At 45.3% G+C, this 20,351-nt stretch overlaps 1 protein-coding gene across 9 annotated transcripts in view; it reads right to left on the bottom strand.

The window, feature by feature from the left end:
• SLC37A2 (solute carrier family 37 member 2) overlaps nucleotides 1-20,351 on the bottom strand; it is an 892,550-nt gene that overhangs the window by 424,978 nt on the left and 447,221 nt on the right. For all 9 annotated transcript variants that reach the window (XM_085646069.1, XM_085646068.1, XM_085646070.1 and 6 more), the window contains one exon: nucleotides 16,391-16,467. In XM_085646069.1, the coding sequence (XP_085502195.1) occupies nucleotides 16,391-16,467 (77 nt within the window). The remainder of the gene's footprint in view (nucleotides 1-16,390; nucleotides 16,468-20,351) is intronic.

Here is a 20,351-nt window from a genome sequence, read left to right as displayed (position 1 = left end):
AGATGCCAGACTGTCTCATTGGGCGAGTTTGTTTCCAAACCTTTTTCCCTTCCTTGTGGGGTGCCTCAGGGGTCCTCCCTGAGCCCTACGCTTTTTAATGTATACGTTTCCTCTTTGGCCCCCCTGATTGAATCCTTCGGCTTTGGTCTAACATCTTATGCCAATGACACCCACATTGTCATCTCCTTGCAACCAGGTCAGGAGGAGGCAACGGGTGAGAGGCTTCATGACTGTATGGGGGCAGTGGGAGACTGGATGTTGCAGAACTGTTTGAAATTGAATGCTGGCAAAACAGAGGTGATTCGGTTTGGGAACAACGTTAATCTCTGGACTCCTAGTTGGTGGCCAGAGGCCATGGGGACTCTTCCAGTACCCACCAGAAAAGTTAAGAACCTGGGGTGGTGCTGGACGAACATCTTGACATGCGTGATCAAGTAAATGCCGTGGTCTCTGCTACCTCTTATACCCTCAGGACCTTGAGGAAAATGTTGCCCCTTCTGCCGGCTGACTGCAAGCGTACAGTGGTTGCGGCCTTGATTATGTCAAGACTTGACTATTGTAACAGCATCTACTTAAGTATTCATGAGCGCAGTTTACAAAAACTTCAGATGCTCCAGAATTCAGCTGCCAGGCTGCTCACGGGAACTCCAAAATTTGCTTCCATCTCGAGCTCAATAGAAAAACTTCAATGGTTGCCTGTAAAAAAGCAAATACTTTTTAAATCCCTTTGTTTGGTTTTTCGAGCACTTCAGGATACAGGCCCATTTTATCTGAAGCAACAATTTCAGTGGTATGTGCCCGGAAGATCGTTATGTTCATTAGGAGAAAAACTCACTGTAGTACCCACCATTAAAAGAGTTAGATGGGGAGGCAGAAGTTTTTCCGTTGGGGCAGCCAAGGCCTGGAATGAGCTTCCTGTTGGCTTAAGAAATTGCAATGACCTATTTGCTTTTAGGAAGGCGCTCAAAACATGGCTGTTTTAATTCCCTCTGGCCGAAACCTTAGTTAGGAGGACTGTAGCAAGCGCCGGGACACCTTTGGGTAGCAGTGCGCTATACAAGTTTTACTAACATAACATAACATAACATGTTCCCAGTCTGGGACTGTATCTCCTCCTAGACTACTGCTATTGCAGTGCCAATGGCCTCCATGTGATCATCATGTAGGTTTGTCTATTTACTTGAGTCTTCCATTCAATAATTCTGAATAGTCCATTTTATTCAATGGAAGTTTTTACAACTGAAGTGATGCTTGAACGCGAATCGAATAAGAATGTGAAAACCTATTGCCCCAATGCATTTTGGGCTAACTTGGCCCTTTGACAGAGGGTGGCCCCTACTGAACAAATTAAAGGTAAAAAATTCTGATATGTCCATTAGGCCCTTTACGTAAAGTTAATTTGTTTCTGGGGCAGGTGCTGGTCCACAGTACAGAAGTGACCAGTTGGAAGGAGGAACAACATGCTCTGAAACACATCGATGAAGCAAGGGTGCACAACCATCCTGTCCTGGCCAATGCTACCTGGCCCAATAGAGACAGTGGTAGGCTAGGCCAAGAAAAATAATCAACAAATCATCTCGACCAAGCTACCAATATTTAATAAGAAGTTGTCCAGCTTCTTGTGGGCATCCTGGTTCCCCAGCTATTTAAAAGGCACAGGCTGCCACACATAGCTCAGATCGGTCTGTCCACGCCTGCCCATGCACCCAGAGGACACAGATGAGACTTTGACCAGTTAGTTTGCTGTCTGGCATGCTTAAAAACACATCCACTAACTCCAATAATATTGGGACTAATTTCTCAGATAGGCCTAATACACCAACATATCATCTGTAAAGAGATACCACAAGGGTCATGTCTCCAGTCCAAAGCCCCATTTTAGCCTTTCCCTCCTATGAACTCCTGCCAATGGCTCCACATCAAAGGCAAATAGGATAGGAACTTAGCAGAGTCTATACTTTTCCTAAATAACTCTATTTGTTTTTATCCTTGCCCAAAATGAAACAAGGACAAAAATGTGAATCGCCTAAGAGGCTCAAAAAGGGAAATTCCAGCCTGTCGATCAAATGCCTTTTAAATATCCAGAGAGATAATGGCAAAATGTCCCACATCATGTTCCAAATTATGCTTACCATGGTCTAGCTCACTGGTTCTTAACCTGTGGTCTAGGGACCCCTGGGGATGTGAATTAAATAACATATTTAATCATTTGTGTGTTTGTTTGATGAATGCTTGTTTCTGTATTATTTGTATATTGTTTTGAATTCAATCATCGAAAATGCTTAGGCCGGGATTCATGCTTTCTGATAATGACTCAGTGGAGAACACCGGACTCCAACAATGCTTCAGGGAGGGTCCCTGGATTTCAATATTACTTCAGAGAGGGTCCCTGGGTTCCAACAATGCTTCAGTGGGCATCCACAGAAGTCAAAAGGTTAAGAACAGCTGGTCTAACCTATGCAAACGGACAATCGAGCACCTGCATGACATAAAACTAGACTGGTCTCGATGTCCCAAGATTGAGCCCACCTTCATGTGTCTCCCTGCTAATGCCTGAAGAACAATTTTTTTTATTAATATATGTTTATTAGTTTTCATGTCAACAACTAATCATGTTTGGCAACTGTCGGATGAACAAGTAAATGGTTTGCAATAACATATATTTATGCCCCAGTGAGAGCACTCAGTATTTTTATCATACCACATGGTTGTAATGTTACAAGCTCTACAACAAATGAAGAAATGTAAAACTGTTCCAACAACCCAATGGCTATTTGCAGTATATTCTCTTTTTTAATATCAACAATTAGTAACATTCTAGAGAGGGGGAACAAATAACACATACACTCAACCTTAATCTAGAACCAAGTCTTACCCACATTCAGAGATAATATTACTCGTCACCCTATTAATATCATTTATATACATGGAAATGTCAAGGAGGTACAAGTCACATCATTTTCTATGATCTTTTAACATTTGGCTCAAGGTTGTATTTATCAGACACCCTTCCATATTCACCAGAAAAGCCTCCGATACGTTGTGTGATGAACCTTTTCCAATCGGTTTCCATATTTTGACCTCTTGCCTCAATTGTTCAACCACACCTTCAACCTTGGCACACTGGAGGCCTTCCATTACATGGCTACACGCCTCTTCGCCATCACTAAAGCAGTCTAAGAACCGTGCAGCTGGCTTATTACTTCTGGTTCCTTACTAATGATCAATCTCAGAATTCATCACTGATGACCTATATGACTTGTAATCAGCTGTATCTTTACCCAGCTCATGCACCCGGATTATTAGTGCCTCCCCATGGAAGACGGGAGTCGCTCAAACCTAGGATTTCGGTCCAAACCTTCAATAATTTCTCCATCAGGCGCACACAGATAAACTTCAACCGGCAATGCCCCCAGCGCTTCACAAGCAGCTTGAAGTCTAATGCTATCTGTAACTGGGCCTTAGTGAGCAGTTCATCAATTTCTGCCCAGGTCTCATTGGCCAGTCTTGGCAGCAGTGTGCTATCCAATTCACTGCTATGTGCTTTGTGCACCCTGTCCAGTTGTGCATACACTTTATGCAGGTATCTACTAAAGATTGTTAATAGCGGTTTCAGAGGACTGCGTTCCGCCTGCTTCACCTATCACATTCAATATTCTTTTCTAGGGCGATAATCTGCATAATAACCAGCCAAGCATCCTAACTGGCTTTTGAGCCTCCCTGTGAGGCCTCTGCTGGGATGAGGTGTATGAATATTTATTTAGTATTTGATAGAGTTTCTCCATGATTCTCTTCTTTTTGATCTTTTCTAAAGATGTATCAGATGAAGACTCCAATTGGTTCAACCGTCGGCCGTCTGAACGACTTCCCCTTCAAGGTTGGTCTCATTTTACCTTCACTGCATATCCTCTCCCAAAGTTTCCTCCTTCATTTCACTTTCATAACATCTTTTATGGTTTGGGATTTGTTCTCTGCAGTAGCTGTTGAACTCCACTTGATATAAAGACTTGTAAGTAGTTTCTGCGTTACACACATTTGGAACTCATCATTTAGTAAGCTTTCCGGTCTCAGTCTCCAAGTTGGCACCCAGATTCTGCCATTAAAGAATGATCTTCCAATATTTACTTACGCCAAATAATGTATCTCAACAATTCTCACACAGCACACGACTAACAAAGTAATCAAGTCTACTGCTGGAGACTTGGAAATGGGAGTAAAAAAATAAACACTTGCTTTATGATACATTTCTCTCAAAACATCCGCCACATAATGCTTTCAATCAAAAAACAACCAGCTGTGCCGGACGTCTGTTCGGCACAGCTGGTTGTTTCCCACATTAAATATACCTATCCATCATATACGACAATAAGTATTTGAACTCACCTGCCCATATCATGTGGCTATCCAAACAGGGTGATACCACACCATCTTGTTTTGGAAAGAAAGCCATGTCAAACATAGTCAGGACATATACTTTGAGGAAACTTATTTCCATACCACCAAATACAGGTAACCATCACACAGTGACTTCCTGAAGAAGAGAACAATTGTGCAGCCCACTTCTTTGCCCACTTAGAGTGTTCCACTGCATTTAAATAAGTTTCCTATATAAGCTAGTAAGGAATGACAGCATCTATGCCACTTAGTATAATTATTTAAGGTACCTACATTTCGAGAGGGGGCGGGGATTGTAGAAGAATTGGTGCGGGGTGGAGCAGGCCCCACTGCAGCCATCAGGCCAAGGGCCTCCTGTAGCCTCCCAGTTGTTAGCAGCACGACATGCTCAGCAATCCAAATGTACTGTGCCGCTTTGTACAGCTCCTGCTCAAACATCTTGCACACCAGAACGTCCACCACCGATATAGACCATAAAAACAAACATCCCCAAAACAGGCGGCCTTTTTGCTCCTACCATAAACACCAGTCAAAAGTCCAAATTGAGAACCTTGATCATTTGGATTTTCACTGATCAGGCTGATCATATTCCCTCCCAACACAGACATATTAATACAGAGCATAATCACCATTCAGTCGCCACTAGGTGCCCCAGTATAACATTCGAGGGCCTCCCACACACCAGGACATTATCCAGAGGAGTACTATGGGGGCCAGGAGGATGCAGTAGCTCAAAAGAGCAGCAACAAGCCTCCGTTCCAGAGATGCAGATAAACTTCTTTTGCCAGTGAAGGGGCTACCATTTCCCTGTACCAGCAGTGCATCCCAGGTTCTCGCCTATAGTTTCTGTAGAAGTTCTATTTGTTGTCTCTAGTGGATCCCTCTCTTTATTATGGCCCACCCTAAGAAAAGTAATTTCCACCGACACAGTATAAATTGTGAGTTTCAAGGGCAATTTTGGAGTCCTAAATTGCTTGCATGAGGTCTGTCAATATGGGAGGAGTCCTACCCATCTCTTTCTTATGTACTGGTTGGGGAGACGATGCGTTCAGTATTCCTGCACTGGTAATGTCATACATGATCTTGTTGGCTAGTGCAACCTTTCCGCCGGTCATGCGTAATCTCCTGACATTCAGAGCGGTGCCTAACTTTCAAGTCTCTTTGCCAGCAATGCTAACCCATTGTGGTGTATTCAGAAGCATAATATAAACTAGACATATAACGTCTGATACGATATTTTCTTTCTATATTGAGTTCCCAGTGTTCGGGGCTCTCCGATAGCAAAATCCTTGCATTGAATCCTGTCACTGCTTATTGTTCCAGAGGCTAAAGTTCAGCCCCCCACCACAACACATTCACACAGATGCCTGGTCACTCCAGGGGTCTGTCAGGTTCAGTTTTCTAGGCATACTATTATTTAATCTAACCTTGAACACAGCCCACTAGCACAACTCTTCCTCAGTTATAGAGCACTCCAGAACATGCTCTCCCAGCCAACTGTACCAAGCATACAGAGCAGCTACGTTCAGGATAAAATCATGTACACGATCAACCACGCTTGGACTGCAGGTCCACCCCAAGCCACCTTCCTTGAGCCAGGAGCTCCCAGACTGATCAACGTGCAGCCATCGTCCCACTCAGTCCTGACCTGGAGAAAAAACCAGATGAGGAGGTTAATTCCTTCTAAATGCTCGGCTGATGCCAGATCACCAAAAATATAAGCAGGTAAACACCTCATTCACTAGAAGGGTTTTTCAGCGTTCATCAAATGGACTTCTGTGTCAGGATTGTCCCAGGATATTAGAAGAACTTGCAGAACTCTCTTGTTTGACGGCTAGTCAGTCGCACTCTGTCTGTCGTTTTTTATCTTTTCCAGCATCTCATGTAATTGCAGTTCAAAAAGGTGCCAGGCACCAAAAGGTAGACCTATGAGGTGTTGCTGAACCTTTAGTCGAAAGCCTGAAATCCTCAGCCAAGCATAGCGTGATAACAGGATACTTGTGTTGACGAGCCTGGAGGCTGTCTACACAGTGTCCAAGGCACACGATGTTGACACTAGAAATAACTTTGACAACCTCAACTATCACCTTTGCCCTCTTTTTGTATACCTCAGGGGGTTGTTGCATGATATCCACATCGTCTCCCACTGGTAACATGAGAGGAAGGCAGCAGAATTTCTTCCTCATTGCAATGAGTTTACCCACAGCATCAACCTTCTTGCTCTCTGTCAGGTGGTGGAGCGTATTCTATTCCCTGCTATATGGAGTCTGGAGAGACATTGCAGCAGATAAATACAGGATATTGTGGGGAACGCTTACATTTATTTTCCATCCCTGGTGTTACTATCCTATAGGATGCCGCACAAGAAGCTCATTGCTATGAGAGGTTTAACACAGTTTAGTTGATCCAGGTGTCCATATATGAAGACATGCTGCATTTGTTGAAAGACCTTTAAATGTGCAGCCTTTGCTAGCATATCTGTGGCCAGGGATTTTGAAAGCAAGTGAGATATATTGCCAAAGTTACCCTTCCCCTTGTTGTGTAGTTTCCACTTATCAGTAGGAACTGCACTTTTGTGGACAAAAGACACTTAGGATGGTGACAGACTGATTCTATGCATCTTCCCAGGGCATGTCATCCCTTGGACCAGTTATCTCACAGTGCCCCCATAAGCCCCCCCTAAACCTAGACAGGGAGCAAACAGTTCTGGTAACTACTGAACATAACAACTCTGTTCCCCCAGGAACCATGGTGACATGCCTAGAATCTTTCGCTCAGACACTCGTGCCCTGTCACTCAGAAATATACAAAGAATACACGAAGGGATGTTTTTCAATATTTATTGAACCAAAGTGATGCTTGTATAGAAAATATGTGCTGCAATAATCAATAGACAGAAGCAGACAAAAGTTATAATGAGTGTCAAGACAGTGAATAAAACGAAGAGTTCCACCATCTTGCTGAGACCACTTATATATGCATACATATACTGTATTATAGCAGTCTATCATACTCCTATGATGCAAACACTAACCTACGTGTCTGAGGTGTAAATGTATGGTCTGTCAAGAAACCCCCTTCTGGATGATCTAACCCCTTTAACTGGTGGGTCAGAATGTAGGAAACCATCTTGGTCACAAACTGGACACCCCTCCTGGAGAAGTCAGTCAGCTGCTGGGTGAAAGCTTCAGCATTCAGGGACCCCTCGAAGTCAGCAGAAGTGTCTCCTCTGGCTATACTTTTTTTAAAAAAATGCTTTAACCATCATTTTCAATAAACTGTGCACATCAGGTAAGTTTATATGTTCACAATTGTAGTAAAAAGTAAACAGTATCACTGTACGTTGATACAACAGGACATAAAATCATAAAATGCAACCTGTTCCCGGTCCTTATCTGCGGAGGAATGCCTGCGGGTTGGGTCTACATGTATCGGGAATGAGGCGTCTGGGTGTGGCGTCAGCCCCTGTGGGCCCAGAGGGAGTATTACGGCATCAAGTACAAAATAGTGGCATTATCGACTGCCAAACCATGCAGATACCTATGCCCCATAAATGTCAGTCGCAGTCAGTTGTGCTGGAGTGGAGCAGATATGTATGTAGGGGCTGTCAAATGTCTTGATTGAATCACAAAAGACAAGAATCTTGAGCCAGTTTGTTATAAAAGGATGACATGTACCTCCCCAATGTATGGCGACCTTGCAGCAGGGGGGTCAGGGATCAGTGTTGCTTCTACCATCTGGGAGATGAGTGCAAAAATGTCAGTCCAGTAACTGCCCACATGGAAGCACAGCCATGCCAGGTGCAAAAAAATCTGTATTGTCAGCATGACATTTGGGGCCGTTTGGTGTGCGGAGCAGACGGGATCAATCCTGGGCTGGAGTTCGGGTGTCTTGTATACGTGACGTAGGAATTTGAAATGCAGTAGTTTGTCTGTTGTTGGGGAGACTAACTTGGTCTGCGTGCGACAGTAATAACAAATACCGCTTGGTATGGGGTGCTGCAGGTCCTCTGACCAAACCTCCCACAGGATATCACCCGCGTATAGCGATAGTAACAGCGGACCTGTATCAAACTGTAGCCTGCGGCAGATGTGTTTCTCCAGCAGATGTCGAACTAGTGGATGCATCACTTATAAATAGAAGCATTTTAAAATAGTAACGGTCCCTAGGTATTTAAAAGGTATTATCTGGTAGTGAAATATGGGGGTACGTTCCCGTAAACAGGCTTCAGGTGGCTGAAAATACGTTTTTGCGTCAGATCTTGCGGGTTCCTCAAAGCACGCCAGATAGGTTAGTGCACGAAGAGTTAGGGGTTGATTTTTTGGAGGATCAAGTGGCAATTAAACCTTTACTGTGCTGGATAAAGATATGGACTAGCGAAAACAAGGTTTTAAATCATCTGATTCTTTCAGACTGCCTTTCTCTGGAGCATGGCAACAAAATCCCCTGGTTACGTTATGTAAAGGGAGTCTTTTCAGGCTCTAGGGAGGTCAGATATTTTTCTTGCACATGATGCTGTAAGTCCTAGGGATGTTAATATTATAAAAGACATATTTTAAAAAAAATTCTGCTCATCGTGAAAATATTGAGCTAAGAAAATCTTCAGTGGGGGGCTTATGCTGAGAATGGAACATTACCTTTTTGCCCTCAATAGTGCTCACAATAGATTTTTAATCACTTGTTTTAGATTTAACCCCTTCCCCGCTCATGACGGAACCACTCCGTCATGAGCCACGGTTGCGCTGTGCTCATGACGGAGTGGTTCCGTCATGCTGCGGCCGTTGGCGGCCGCTCCGCCCACGCGGCGCTAATTCCCCGCCTGTGCGGGCGATTAGCGCAGTGGGCGGAGACGTGACGGAACCACTCCGTCATGAGCACAGCTCAACCGTGGCTCGTGACGGAGTGGTTCCGTCACGAGCACAGCGGACCCGCAACTGCGCCCAAACCCCCCCAGCACCGCGGCGGAATTCCTGCCGTGGCGAAGGGGTTAATTATCTCCATTTCCTTTTAGCATCCCCAGCCCGGGTTTTTTCCCTTCTAATCAAACAGGTCCCTGTGGCTGCGATTCTAGATGTCCTCAGGACATGTTACAATTCGTATTATAGTGCAAATTCTTTTCTTTGCCAAGAAGACAATACCTCCGTCCCCTTTTCAGGAATTCAAAGTTTAGGCATGCCAGGGTTGCAGTCTTGCATTTACAGTTGTTGCCAAATGTTTTTACTTTATGTGCAGTGATAAGCTTTTTGCAGGCCGCTTACAGGTCTAGACTTTCGAGACCTGATTGAAATGTGCTCGGTTTGTGCCTACACTGTACTTTTTATATTTATAGTATGTACTGTTTATGAATTTGTGAGGGTCTTTTTGATTTACTCTTCACTATTTAACATGGGCTGTGTATTAGTCTTATCTATTATCTTAAATTATGATGTGTCTTTTTTAATGTTTTTTTTCTTGTATGTTTGTATCTTTTATGGTGGCATTTGCTTCCGAATAAAGAAAGTATTATTATTATAAATAGAAGCAGGGAGAGGAGGCAACCCTGTCGCGTACCCTGGCCAGTGTGAACAGAGCAATTAGAGAGCCACTGGCATGGATAAGAGCCATTTGGTGGGCATAAAGGAGCTGGATTAGGGATCTGAAGACGCGTTGAAGCCCAAGTTTTCGCAACGTCGCCCATAGAAAAGGCCACTCGAGTGAATCAAAGGTCTTCTCTGCATCGAGCAGGGCCAGAGCAAGCCGGGACCTCCGGGGAGATCCTACTGATCACAGAGAACAGCATGCACAGATTTATAGAGGTAGAGCAGAGGGGGACAAACCCTGCCTGGAGTGGGGAGATGGTGGTTTTGAAAAGGAGCGACAGTCTAGTTTCTAGGACCTTCACAAGAATTTTAGTAACAAAATTCAGGAGGGACAGTGGTCTGTATGACTTGCAATGCTGCAGGTCTTTGCCTGGCGTTAACATCAGGACTACAATTGCCTCACGTAGCGAGGCAAAAAAGCGCTGGTGAACATGCCAACATGAAGCAAAACAGAAAAAATCCCCCAACTAGTACAAATAACATATTGGTGTACACCGTGAGGGGTGGGCAACACACCAACATCTGGTTCCCATTGCAAAACACAAGTATTTAGTGGTAAAGCGGGACAGAGGTATGTGTGAGGGGGCCAACAGAGTGCATGGTGAACGCTAAGGCAGGGCCTGTCCCGCCAGACCTCTTGGCGGGTCAATCAATCCCATCACTTGGGTGTGGTTTTGCAGTTCAACTCAGCCATCATGAAAGGGGAACCAAGGAGAGTTGCAAGCTAATGTCCTTTCTCTGAGGCAGATGACGAGGGCTCAACACCAGGGCGGCCAGGGCGCAGGATGCAAATATCGGTTAGTAAGCCGGAAAGAGATCAGAACTGTTCATGGCCTGCAGGTCAGGGAGGACCGCGCAGGGGAGCCCACAGGAGTGTTAAGGCAATCTTTGGCATGCCTCTTACAGAACTCTTGGGCTTCAGCAGGGGTGTCGAATACATGAGTTTCAACCTGTACATCCACATGTAAGCATGCTGGGTAGAGCATGCCATACCAGAGTCCCATCTCCCCGAGCTTGGCCTTCACAGGCCTGACCTCCGAATCTGGTTCTACATTTGGGTGGGATGTGTGCAAGTAGGAGTCTGACCGAACAGAGGTGTCTGTAGGGTTTGTGAAAGGAGATGCAACATATAAGGTGGTTGGGGGAAGGGCTATGTTGTACAGTGCTTTGAAGGTATGGGTGAGGAGTTTAAACTGTGCGCGTTTATGTATCGGGACCCAGTGGAGCTCTCCGAGAAGTGGTATGGAATGAGTACTGTATAGGAGGTTATGGGTAAGTCCAGCTGTCGAGTTCTGGGTGGTTTGTAGACTACTGGTGATTTGCTTGCTGATTCTAGCATAGATGGTGTTTCCATAGTCTAGCTTACTGGTGATGAGGTCGTATGTGACTCTCTTGCGGGTGTTTTTCATTAACCATTTGAAGATATTGCTCAGAATCTTCAATGCGTGGCACCAGGATGCAGCAATGGTGTTGACTTGCGTGGTCATGTCCCTCTTGTTATCACTGATGAACCAGAGGTTCCTGGAGTGGGTACTTGGGGTGGATTTGGGTACTAGTTCAGCCAGCCATTAGACTGAGTCCTACAGCAAGGAGTTGTTGCCGAAGATCACACGTGTTGAGTTTAAAACAATCGGACTAAATCCAGTTGGCGACTTCCAACATGCAGGCGGTGAACTTGTTTGTGTGTCAGGAGTCTTAACCAGGTGGAAGGGTATGAGTCGGTGTAGGAGAGGGTGTCTAAGTTGTGGTTGCAGATGCCCTGGCCAGAGGGATCATGTGCGTGTTGAAGAGGGTCTGGCTGAGAGAACGAACCATGCAGTAATCCACAGATGAGGGTGGAGGCATCCAACGAGTAAGGGGCCAGGCTGACTGCTTGAGTACTGCCACTCAGGAAGGAAGGTGCAAATCCAGCAAAGAGCTGGGTCTTGGGTTACAATCTCTTGTAGGTATCGGATGTAGATCAGTTGGGAGATCGTGATTAATGCAGCAGAGAGGTCCAGGAGGATGAGAGGCGCAGTTCTCCTCTGTCCAGGATAGTCAGTGTCATATGTGGTGGCAATGAGCATTGTTTTGGTGTTGTGGTTGGGTCTGAAGTTTGACTGTGTGGTGTTGAGGAGTTGGTGGTTGCTGAGGTGGTCAGTAAGACATCTGTTGGTGACTTCTCGAGGGCTTTTAGCTAGGCATGGTAGTAAGGAGACAGGTCTGTAGTTGGCGAGCATAGATGGATCTTGTTCGAAATTTGGTTTCTAGTTGGCAGGGGTATGCACCCTGTCAGAATAGGGACCACAATCATAGTCGGGGAAAGCTAGATACACACTAAAAGATAACCTATGCTCACTCTTGTGTAGCATGGCACAGAGCAGTCGGGCTTATCTAAAGAGGCAATGTGTAAAGTATTCGTGCAACACACACACACACCCAACAAAAACATAACCCCCCCCACAAAAATACTCCACACAGATTTAAAACCATAGAGAATGTTTTTATACGTAAAACAAGACCAAAATGACAAAAATGCAATAAGTTGAACAGGATTTATGACTTTTTAAAGAATAAACCAAAAATAGTGCTTAAAAGTCAATAGTGCTAAAAGGTTACTTGAGGTTGGATGTATGTCGTTACAACGCACACTTTTACAACGCATGCACTTACAACGCATTTTTTACAACGCAACATCCACTACAACGCATTCCATTACATAGCATGACACTACAACGCATGTTTAAAAACTACCTTTACAACGCATTCCATTACATCGCATACTACCTTTACAACGCATACCATTACAACGCATAATATTAAATTGCATTTAAGGTAAGTATTGGATAGTATAGGGGTAAAAATTACTATTCTAACTCCAGGGGGTGCAACAGTAGGGTAAGTGTTGGATTGCGTTGTAATGGTATGCGTGGTAAAGGTAGTATGCGATGTAATGGAATGCGTTGTAAAGGTAGTTTTTAAACATGCGTTGTAGTGTCATGCGATGTAATGGAATGCGTTGTAGTGGATGTTGCGTTGTAAAGATTTCGGTGTAAGCGTAGTGCGTTGTAATAGTTGTGTTGTAAAGGTTGTTCACCCTTGAGGTTGCGCTAGACCAGGGTAAATCCAAAGTTCAGGCCGACCCTGATGGAGGGCAGGCCGACTACAGGACTCAGACAGGTCCCACTGACAAAGTGCCTTGGATGGAGCATGCATCGACGGCTCGATGTGAGGAGTCAAGGAGGCAGGGCGGCGTTGATCTACTGGATGGAGATGAAGCCTTGGCGCCGATCTGTGCATTTGATGAAGGCTTTGGCATCAAACTCCTTTACGATGCAGGCACTGCATCGTAGTTGAGCCACACAGTCCAGCAAGACAATGTCAGCGATTGGCTCCTGCGTAGAAGAGCACTGCATCAGTTCGGATCGGAGCAAAGTTGTCACTGCTCTGGTTTTGATGGTTCTGGACAACAGAAATCGCTTTGCAAGAGCACAGCATCACTGGATTGGCACTACTGGAGCAGGACAGGGCTCACAGATGGCAGAGTCCCAGTACTGTTGAAGAAAGTCTTTGATGGCCTTGAGACTTCAGAACAGGGGGCAATCCAGCAAGCCCTTGGAGTCACTTTGTGTTAAAGTGAGATGGGCCCTGTCCTTTTCCTCAGAAGGGCAGAGATCAACATGCAGCAGGGCAGCTCAGCAAAGAAGAAAGCAGTTCCTTCAAAGCAGCAGTCCGGCAAAGTGGCAATCGTAGCACAGCAGTCTTTATTCCTGGCAGAGTTCTTCACAGGTCCAGTAGTGTCAGAGCCCCAGTACTTATACCAGGTTGAGACTTTTAAGTGGGAATGACTTCAAAGCAGGCCCTTGGAATGCACAGGTCCCCTTTCCTCCCAGTTCTGTCTATCAGGATATCTGTGGGGGGTAATCTGACCTTTATGTGGGATATAGGACACTGCTTTTTCAGGTGTAAGTGTCTGTTCTCCCTTCCCCGTACTGCCCAGGAGCGATCAGAAATAGATTAATACAGATGATTTCCCTGTGTCACCACCCTTCTTGTGTCTGTGGCGGTCTAAAGGGAATGCACAAAGCGTAGCTATCACCCACCCCAGACATGTATTGGAGACAGGCTACAAGGCACACAGAGCAGTAAGATCAGAGAAATGTCCAGTTTCCAAAAGTGGCATTTCCAATACAGTAATGATAAGTCCAATTACGTCATTCAAAAGATATGAAACATGATTCAGTTACTCCTTTCTAATCAGGAAATACAGCTTAAAAGTGTTTTAAGGAATTACCAATGATTGCCTATGAGAGGAGTAGGCCAAATTTAGTTGCTTGTCACCATCAGGAAATGTAAAACCTAAAAGTACATGTCTTACCTTTTACTTACACAGCACCCTGCCTTTGGGACTACCTAGAGCCTACCTTAGGGGTTACCTAAGTATAATAAAAGGGGGCGTTAAGTCTTCGAAAGTGGTTTTAAATGCTAAGTCGACATGGTAGTAACCTGCACACACAGGCCTTGCAATGGCAGGCCTGAGACAGGTGTGAAAGTCTACTTGTGTGGGTGGCACAACCAATGCTGTAGGCCCAATAGTAGCATTTAGAGTATAGGACCCGAGTATATGGAATACTACTTTACAAGGGGCTTATAGTAAACTAAATATGCCAATCATGTATAAACCAATGTCACCATGTTATGGAGAGAAGCACATGCACTTTAGCACTGGTCAGCAGTGGTAAGTGCTCAGAGTCCGAAGGCCATCAAAAGATACAGCAAAAAGTGGAGGTAAGCAGACAAAAAGTTGGGGGAAGACCATCCTAAGGATGAAAGTTCTAACAGCTCTGCTGAGTGTATCATGAGTGGTGGAAGGACTTTATGAGTAGGGGGCTTGGGCCTTCTCATTTGAAGCTAATGTTCCTGCCCCCACCCAGTGGTGAGGTTTGGTGATTTTCTTTTATATTCGATCTGGTTAGTGCTTGAGCTGGTGAGAGTCGGCTTTGCATGAGGGTCTTCATGTTGGTGTCCCTTGGTCCCTTCTGGCTCTATGCCAGCATCACTGACTGTGGGAGAAGCTTATGTTTTGGGATTCTTTGTTCTCTTGTTGCTCTCCAGTTGCCTTCTGTGGGTGTCCCCAATGCAGGTCTCCACCTCCTCTGGGCACACTGGCTGTGCCCTATGCCTTTTGTGCTTCTAGTGCTTGCTGACTTGGTTTGGCATTGAAACTTGGGGCATTGTTGACTTTCTGGGGATGGTCCTTCTCACTCTCTATGGGCTGCATTGGCTGGCAGTTGATGCTGGTTCTTGATGCTTTGGCATATCAAATTACATAAGGACTGGGAGGGACAGAGAAGTAATAAGGAGATAATGTTATGATTACTTACTGGTCATCCCATTAAGCAGATTCTATTTCCTGTTCTTATGACCTTCCGATAATCCTGCTTTGTGCCCTGCTTCAATCCCAGTCTACTGGGCTGCTTTGGTAGTCAACAAAAGAGGTTTCTGGATAGAGGAGGTCATTTGTAGGCATACCTGTAGAGGAGTTACGTTTCCTTTTAGGTAGGCAGGCAGCAGAGCGACTGTGTCCCAGGTCTGGACACACTTTCTGACCGTAGGAATGTGAAAAGGAAGTAGAATCATAGCGATGGGATAACTGGTACGTAAAAGCATCAGAACAGCAGAAATAATATACAGCATTTTCCTATGTGCACCAGCATACAGCTATCAAGAAGGCACATAGGTCCAGGGTACTTGCTGACTGGGGGTCAGTAAAATGGCATCCCCTCACAAATTGTCAAATAAACATAAGCTTCATATACAAAATACAAATGCATTTATCTGTATCATAGAAATCACTAACTTTGCATTCACTGAAGTGTATTTTAACATACTGCAACAAAATGCATTGGTGTTGTCCCTATTTTTGCCTTCTTGAAGACAGAACTCTTAGGCTCTTGCAATATCTTCTGTGCTAATGCACCACTATGTCAAAACAACCCTGAATAATGAAAACAATTATGTAAAATGAGGAACTTCTGCAGTTTCAGTGGAAGTGGTGCATTTGCTGATCTAATTGTCTGAAATATTGTTTTGTTTCCCTTCTTACAATGGGGTGATCATCCCAACAAAATGTCTAGAATTTTAGACACAGCAGATACCAATTTAGGGTTTTCGAACTATCTATTATAGTAGGAATTAAGGATATTAAACAGTGAGCTGGTGAGATTAACTGTGCAGAGAGAAATGAAAAATTAAGCCAAATTGACAATCATAAGTGCAATGACAGAATCTTCAATGTGCACATCTTAAAAACTAAAGTGAGACACAGAGATGGTAAACCCTCATAACAGTGAGAACCACTCTGTTATTGCCCAACCCAGATTTTGCAACCACTGTGCATGTAAAGGAAAAATGTGATACTTCGCAGCTGTCCTTACCTTCCTTTCCCAAACCAGTTGCCCATACATGCTACCACAGATGGCCAGCCTGTTGTCTGAGCCAAACCATTGATAATCTGGGGGAAGAAAAACATAAGGGGTCAGATTTCAATTGGCACACAACAATATCTATTACGTTAAGAGCATACATTCGATGTTCTTTGAAAGAACCTTTGGTAATGGTTTTTCATCTTTTTCACAGTTAACACATTGCTCAGGGTTAATGAAGCTAAACTCGTAAACGGATGAATAGGAAAAAATGCGGTATACCAAAATGTAACACATTCATTAATTCGAGGAAAGCACATTAGCTTAAAGGAAATAGCCCCTTTCAGGAATCTCCCTTCTCAAAAAATCAAATGGGTGTCATGGAAACATAGCACTCTTCATGTCTCTTTGCCCAAGACCATTACAGGGGACTCGGAAAAGATGTCCTCTTCGTAGTCTAAAAACGGTGATGGATTAAAACCATGATCTCTTGACTTGGTAAGAGTATTCTGCATCATTCAGAAACTCTGTCCATCACCACCCCCTTTTTCCCAAATCGTTTTTATCCACACTCAGTGTGGGAGGGTATGCTCAGACGTGAGTCCCTTGCTCATTGCACCATCAGGATTCAGGCAAGCCGGGCCAACGAAGGCTGTGATGCCAGAAATCGGTCCCCGGAAGCTTGTTTCCTTCCCAGTATAAGAATTGGCTTGGTAGTTTGGTTTGCCCTGTTCCCATCATGCACTGGGACAGGTACAGACTAATTTGCATGTAGCCAGGTTCTGAGCTGGGATGGTGCAGTGAGCTAAAAAACGGTGATGGATTAAAACCATGATCTCTTGACTTGGTAAGAGTATTCTGCATCATTCAGAAACTCTGTCCATCACCACCCCCTTTTTCCCAAATCGTTTTTATCCACACTCAGTGTGGGAGGGTATGCTCAGACGTGAGTCCCTTGCTCATTGCACCATCAGGATTCAGGCAAGCCGGGCCGACGAAGGCTGTGATGCCAGAAACCGGTCCCCGGAAGCTTGTTTCCTTCCCAGTATAAGAATTGGCTTGGTAGTTTGGTTTGCCCTGTTCCCATCATGCACTGGGACAGGTACAGACTAATTTGCATGTAGCCAGGTTCTGAGCTGGGATGGTGCAGTGAGCTAAAAAACGGTGATGGATTAAAACCATGATCTCTTGACTTGGTAAGAGTATTCTGCATCATTCAGAAACTCTGTCCATCACCACCCCCTTTTTCCCAAATCGTTTTTATCCACACTCAGTGTGGGAGGGTATGCTCAGACGTGAGTCCCTTGCTCATTGCACCATCAGGATTCAGGCAAGCCGGGCCGACGAAGGCTGTGATGCCAGAAACCGGTCCCCGGAAGCTTGTTTCCTTCCCAGTATAAGAATTGGCTTGGTAGTTTGGTTTGCCCTGTTCCCATCATGCACTGGGACAGGTACAGACTAATTTGCATGTAGCCAGGTTCTGAGCTGGGATGGTGCAGTGAGCTAAAAAACGGTGATGGATTAAAACCATGATCTCTTGACTTGGTAAGAGTATTCTGCATCATTCAGAAACTCTGTCCATCACCACCCCCTTTTTCCCAAATCTCTTCGTAGTCTCAGCGCATGAGGGTATCTGCAGAGTATTGAGAGGCATCCTTTCCCCCCAGTGTAACAAGAGGCCTCATTCTAGAAGATTGTGACTAATAAAGGTAATCTCGCGAGGAACCGTTTCCTAATGTGGCCTTCAGCACTGAACTAGGGGTTTAGGTCAGACCGTTTTCAATACTCTTGCCACCGTCTGACGCACACATGGAAATGTTCTGACCACTCTGCCACAGCTGCCTGCGGAGGTTCAGCCTATTGCAAGATTCTTAGGCAGCAAAAGTGACCAACAAGCAGCGACCTCTCTCCACAGCACAGCCTTCCCTGAAGCGAGCTCCCGAGGCGAGTTCTGGACATGAGAACGCTTTTTCTCCAGATCATTGGTAATTAGTTCACACATCTCTGGCTGTCCGGATCATAAATATGGGGAATCTATCAAAGTTCCCTGTCAATGGTGCATTCCGGGGAGCATCACAAAAGTACCTGGCGCTATTGCATGTCTCCCTTCAGTCTTGGCGCTTTACCATGACAGACAGACCATAGGAAGAACTAAAACGGTGTCACTGAAGTATTTTAGAATAGATGTGTTTGTAATGTAGTTGATGTTTATTGTGTTTCAATAATTAATAGCGGCTGTAGGTAACAAGGTATGGGTGGAAAAAGTAGAGGTCGGATAGGTAATGGCAGATTTTTATGATGCACATGACACTGCCAGCAACAAACAAACAGAGTAGACCTTCACACCACAAATAAAAAGTTTGAGATAATAAAACGATTTGGTGGACTACTGTCCAAAGACATCGCCAAACTCCACTGCAATAAGTAGACACGAGAGATTCCCAAGATTTGCAGTCATGTTCTGACTAACCGCTCCTCAAAAGCGCTCTCACTTGATAAAGTGTATTCCACCTTCTACCACTCTGTTGAAGGGTTCCCTTAGAATTCTACAATCATGGAAATCCTACTTTCTACACAAGTTGAATGCCATAATGAGTCGTATAAAATCGTAAAGAGAGACTAGTGCGTCTTCCTCCAAACAAGGGAAAAAACAGTAATAACAATATAGGACTTTCAATTAAATGGGAAGGGGGGGGGGGGGGGTGGCAGGCGAGATCATGAAGGCGGACATGCCTTACCATCACTCTGCAAAACGCCCAACTAGTACCATGATTATACCACCTGTATTCTGTCATCCACACACTGGGGTACGGTCGTTGACCGCCGGCGGCCCCCTGGGTGGCACTAGTGGCCTGCTGAAGGCAGACACACCGCAGAGAGAGAGCTATGTGGTCACTGGCCTGGCCTGGCTTCAGAAGGATGAGCTGATGCGCGGGTTGCCGATCAGGCAACGGCTGAAAATATCTTGCAGGAGCTGCGGAGGCTTGAGTGGGAGGACTGCGCCACTCACCGATAGTCCACGGAGGGGAAGCTGCAGCGAGGATCTGGCCCAATGTCTCAGACCGGACCGCACACGGCAGCTGATGGAGGCAGTCGAGCGAGGAGGTAGGCTAGATCATGATGCTCCGACGCCTACGAGGTAGAGTTGTGGGAGGCACCTGGGCCCGGTATCTGCAGTGACACTTCAGGTGGAGAGGAGAAACAGGAGAGCCGGAGCTCACTGCGGGACCAGTGATTATAGTCGCGAGTCGAGGAGACATGGAGAGTCGGCCAGCAGGGACATCATGTTGGAGGTGAGGCACCCTTCCAGGCTTGAAATTATTCCCCAGTTTGGCCACGTGCGGTTCCAGGCTCCAACACACATGCTCCCCAGCTGGCATTACTGCTCAGAGGATGGAACATTCATGGGCAGCTAGATATGGCGTCGTCCCGTTTGCAGGAATGGGGCACATTTAAAGTGGTGCTCAAGGGTGACTGCCTCAGAAAGGGATGTGGAATGTGGGGACAGGTGGAGAGAGCACTCCAAGAATTGGAGCACAACTTAATATCGCTCGAGACGCACACGATTTCTGACCCTACATGTTTTATACAGCACTCAACTGCAAAGACAACACATGCAACATTAATTGAAAGGCTGAGATGTCTCAACTATGAGGCGCGCTTCGCCAAGGGACAGGCGCTGGCGGATCGCTCTGCCACTCTACTGGTGTGGCTGATCCAACAGGAACAACTGCGCAATCCCATTACTGCATTGCACTCCCCTGACGGGTCGATAATATACACACAGCACAAAATACACAGGGAAATGGTTCTACGCTTTACCTTGTTAAATCAGTCATCCCTGGTGGCATCGGACTTGGAAACAAGCATTGGCATAGCCAATAGGTCTCACTTTTGGGACCTTATAAGTGTTTAGTTATCCAGCACAGTATCCTTGGTGCAACAACATCAACTGTTGCATGGCTAAGCACTT

This window comes from Triturus cristatus, chromosome 3_1 (assembly GCF_964204655.1).
Source record: "Triturus cristatus chromosome 3_1, aTriCri1.1, whole genome shotgun sequence".
Taxonomy (NCBI): domain Eukaryota; kingdom Metazoa; phylum Chordata; class Amphibia; order Caudata; family Salamandridae; genus Triturus; species Triturus cristatus.
The sequence above is the reverse complement of the archived record's forward strand: the minus strand, read 5'-3'. Positions and strand labels throughout refer to the sequence as shown.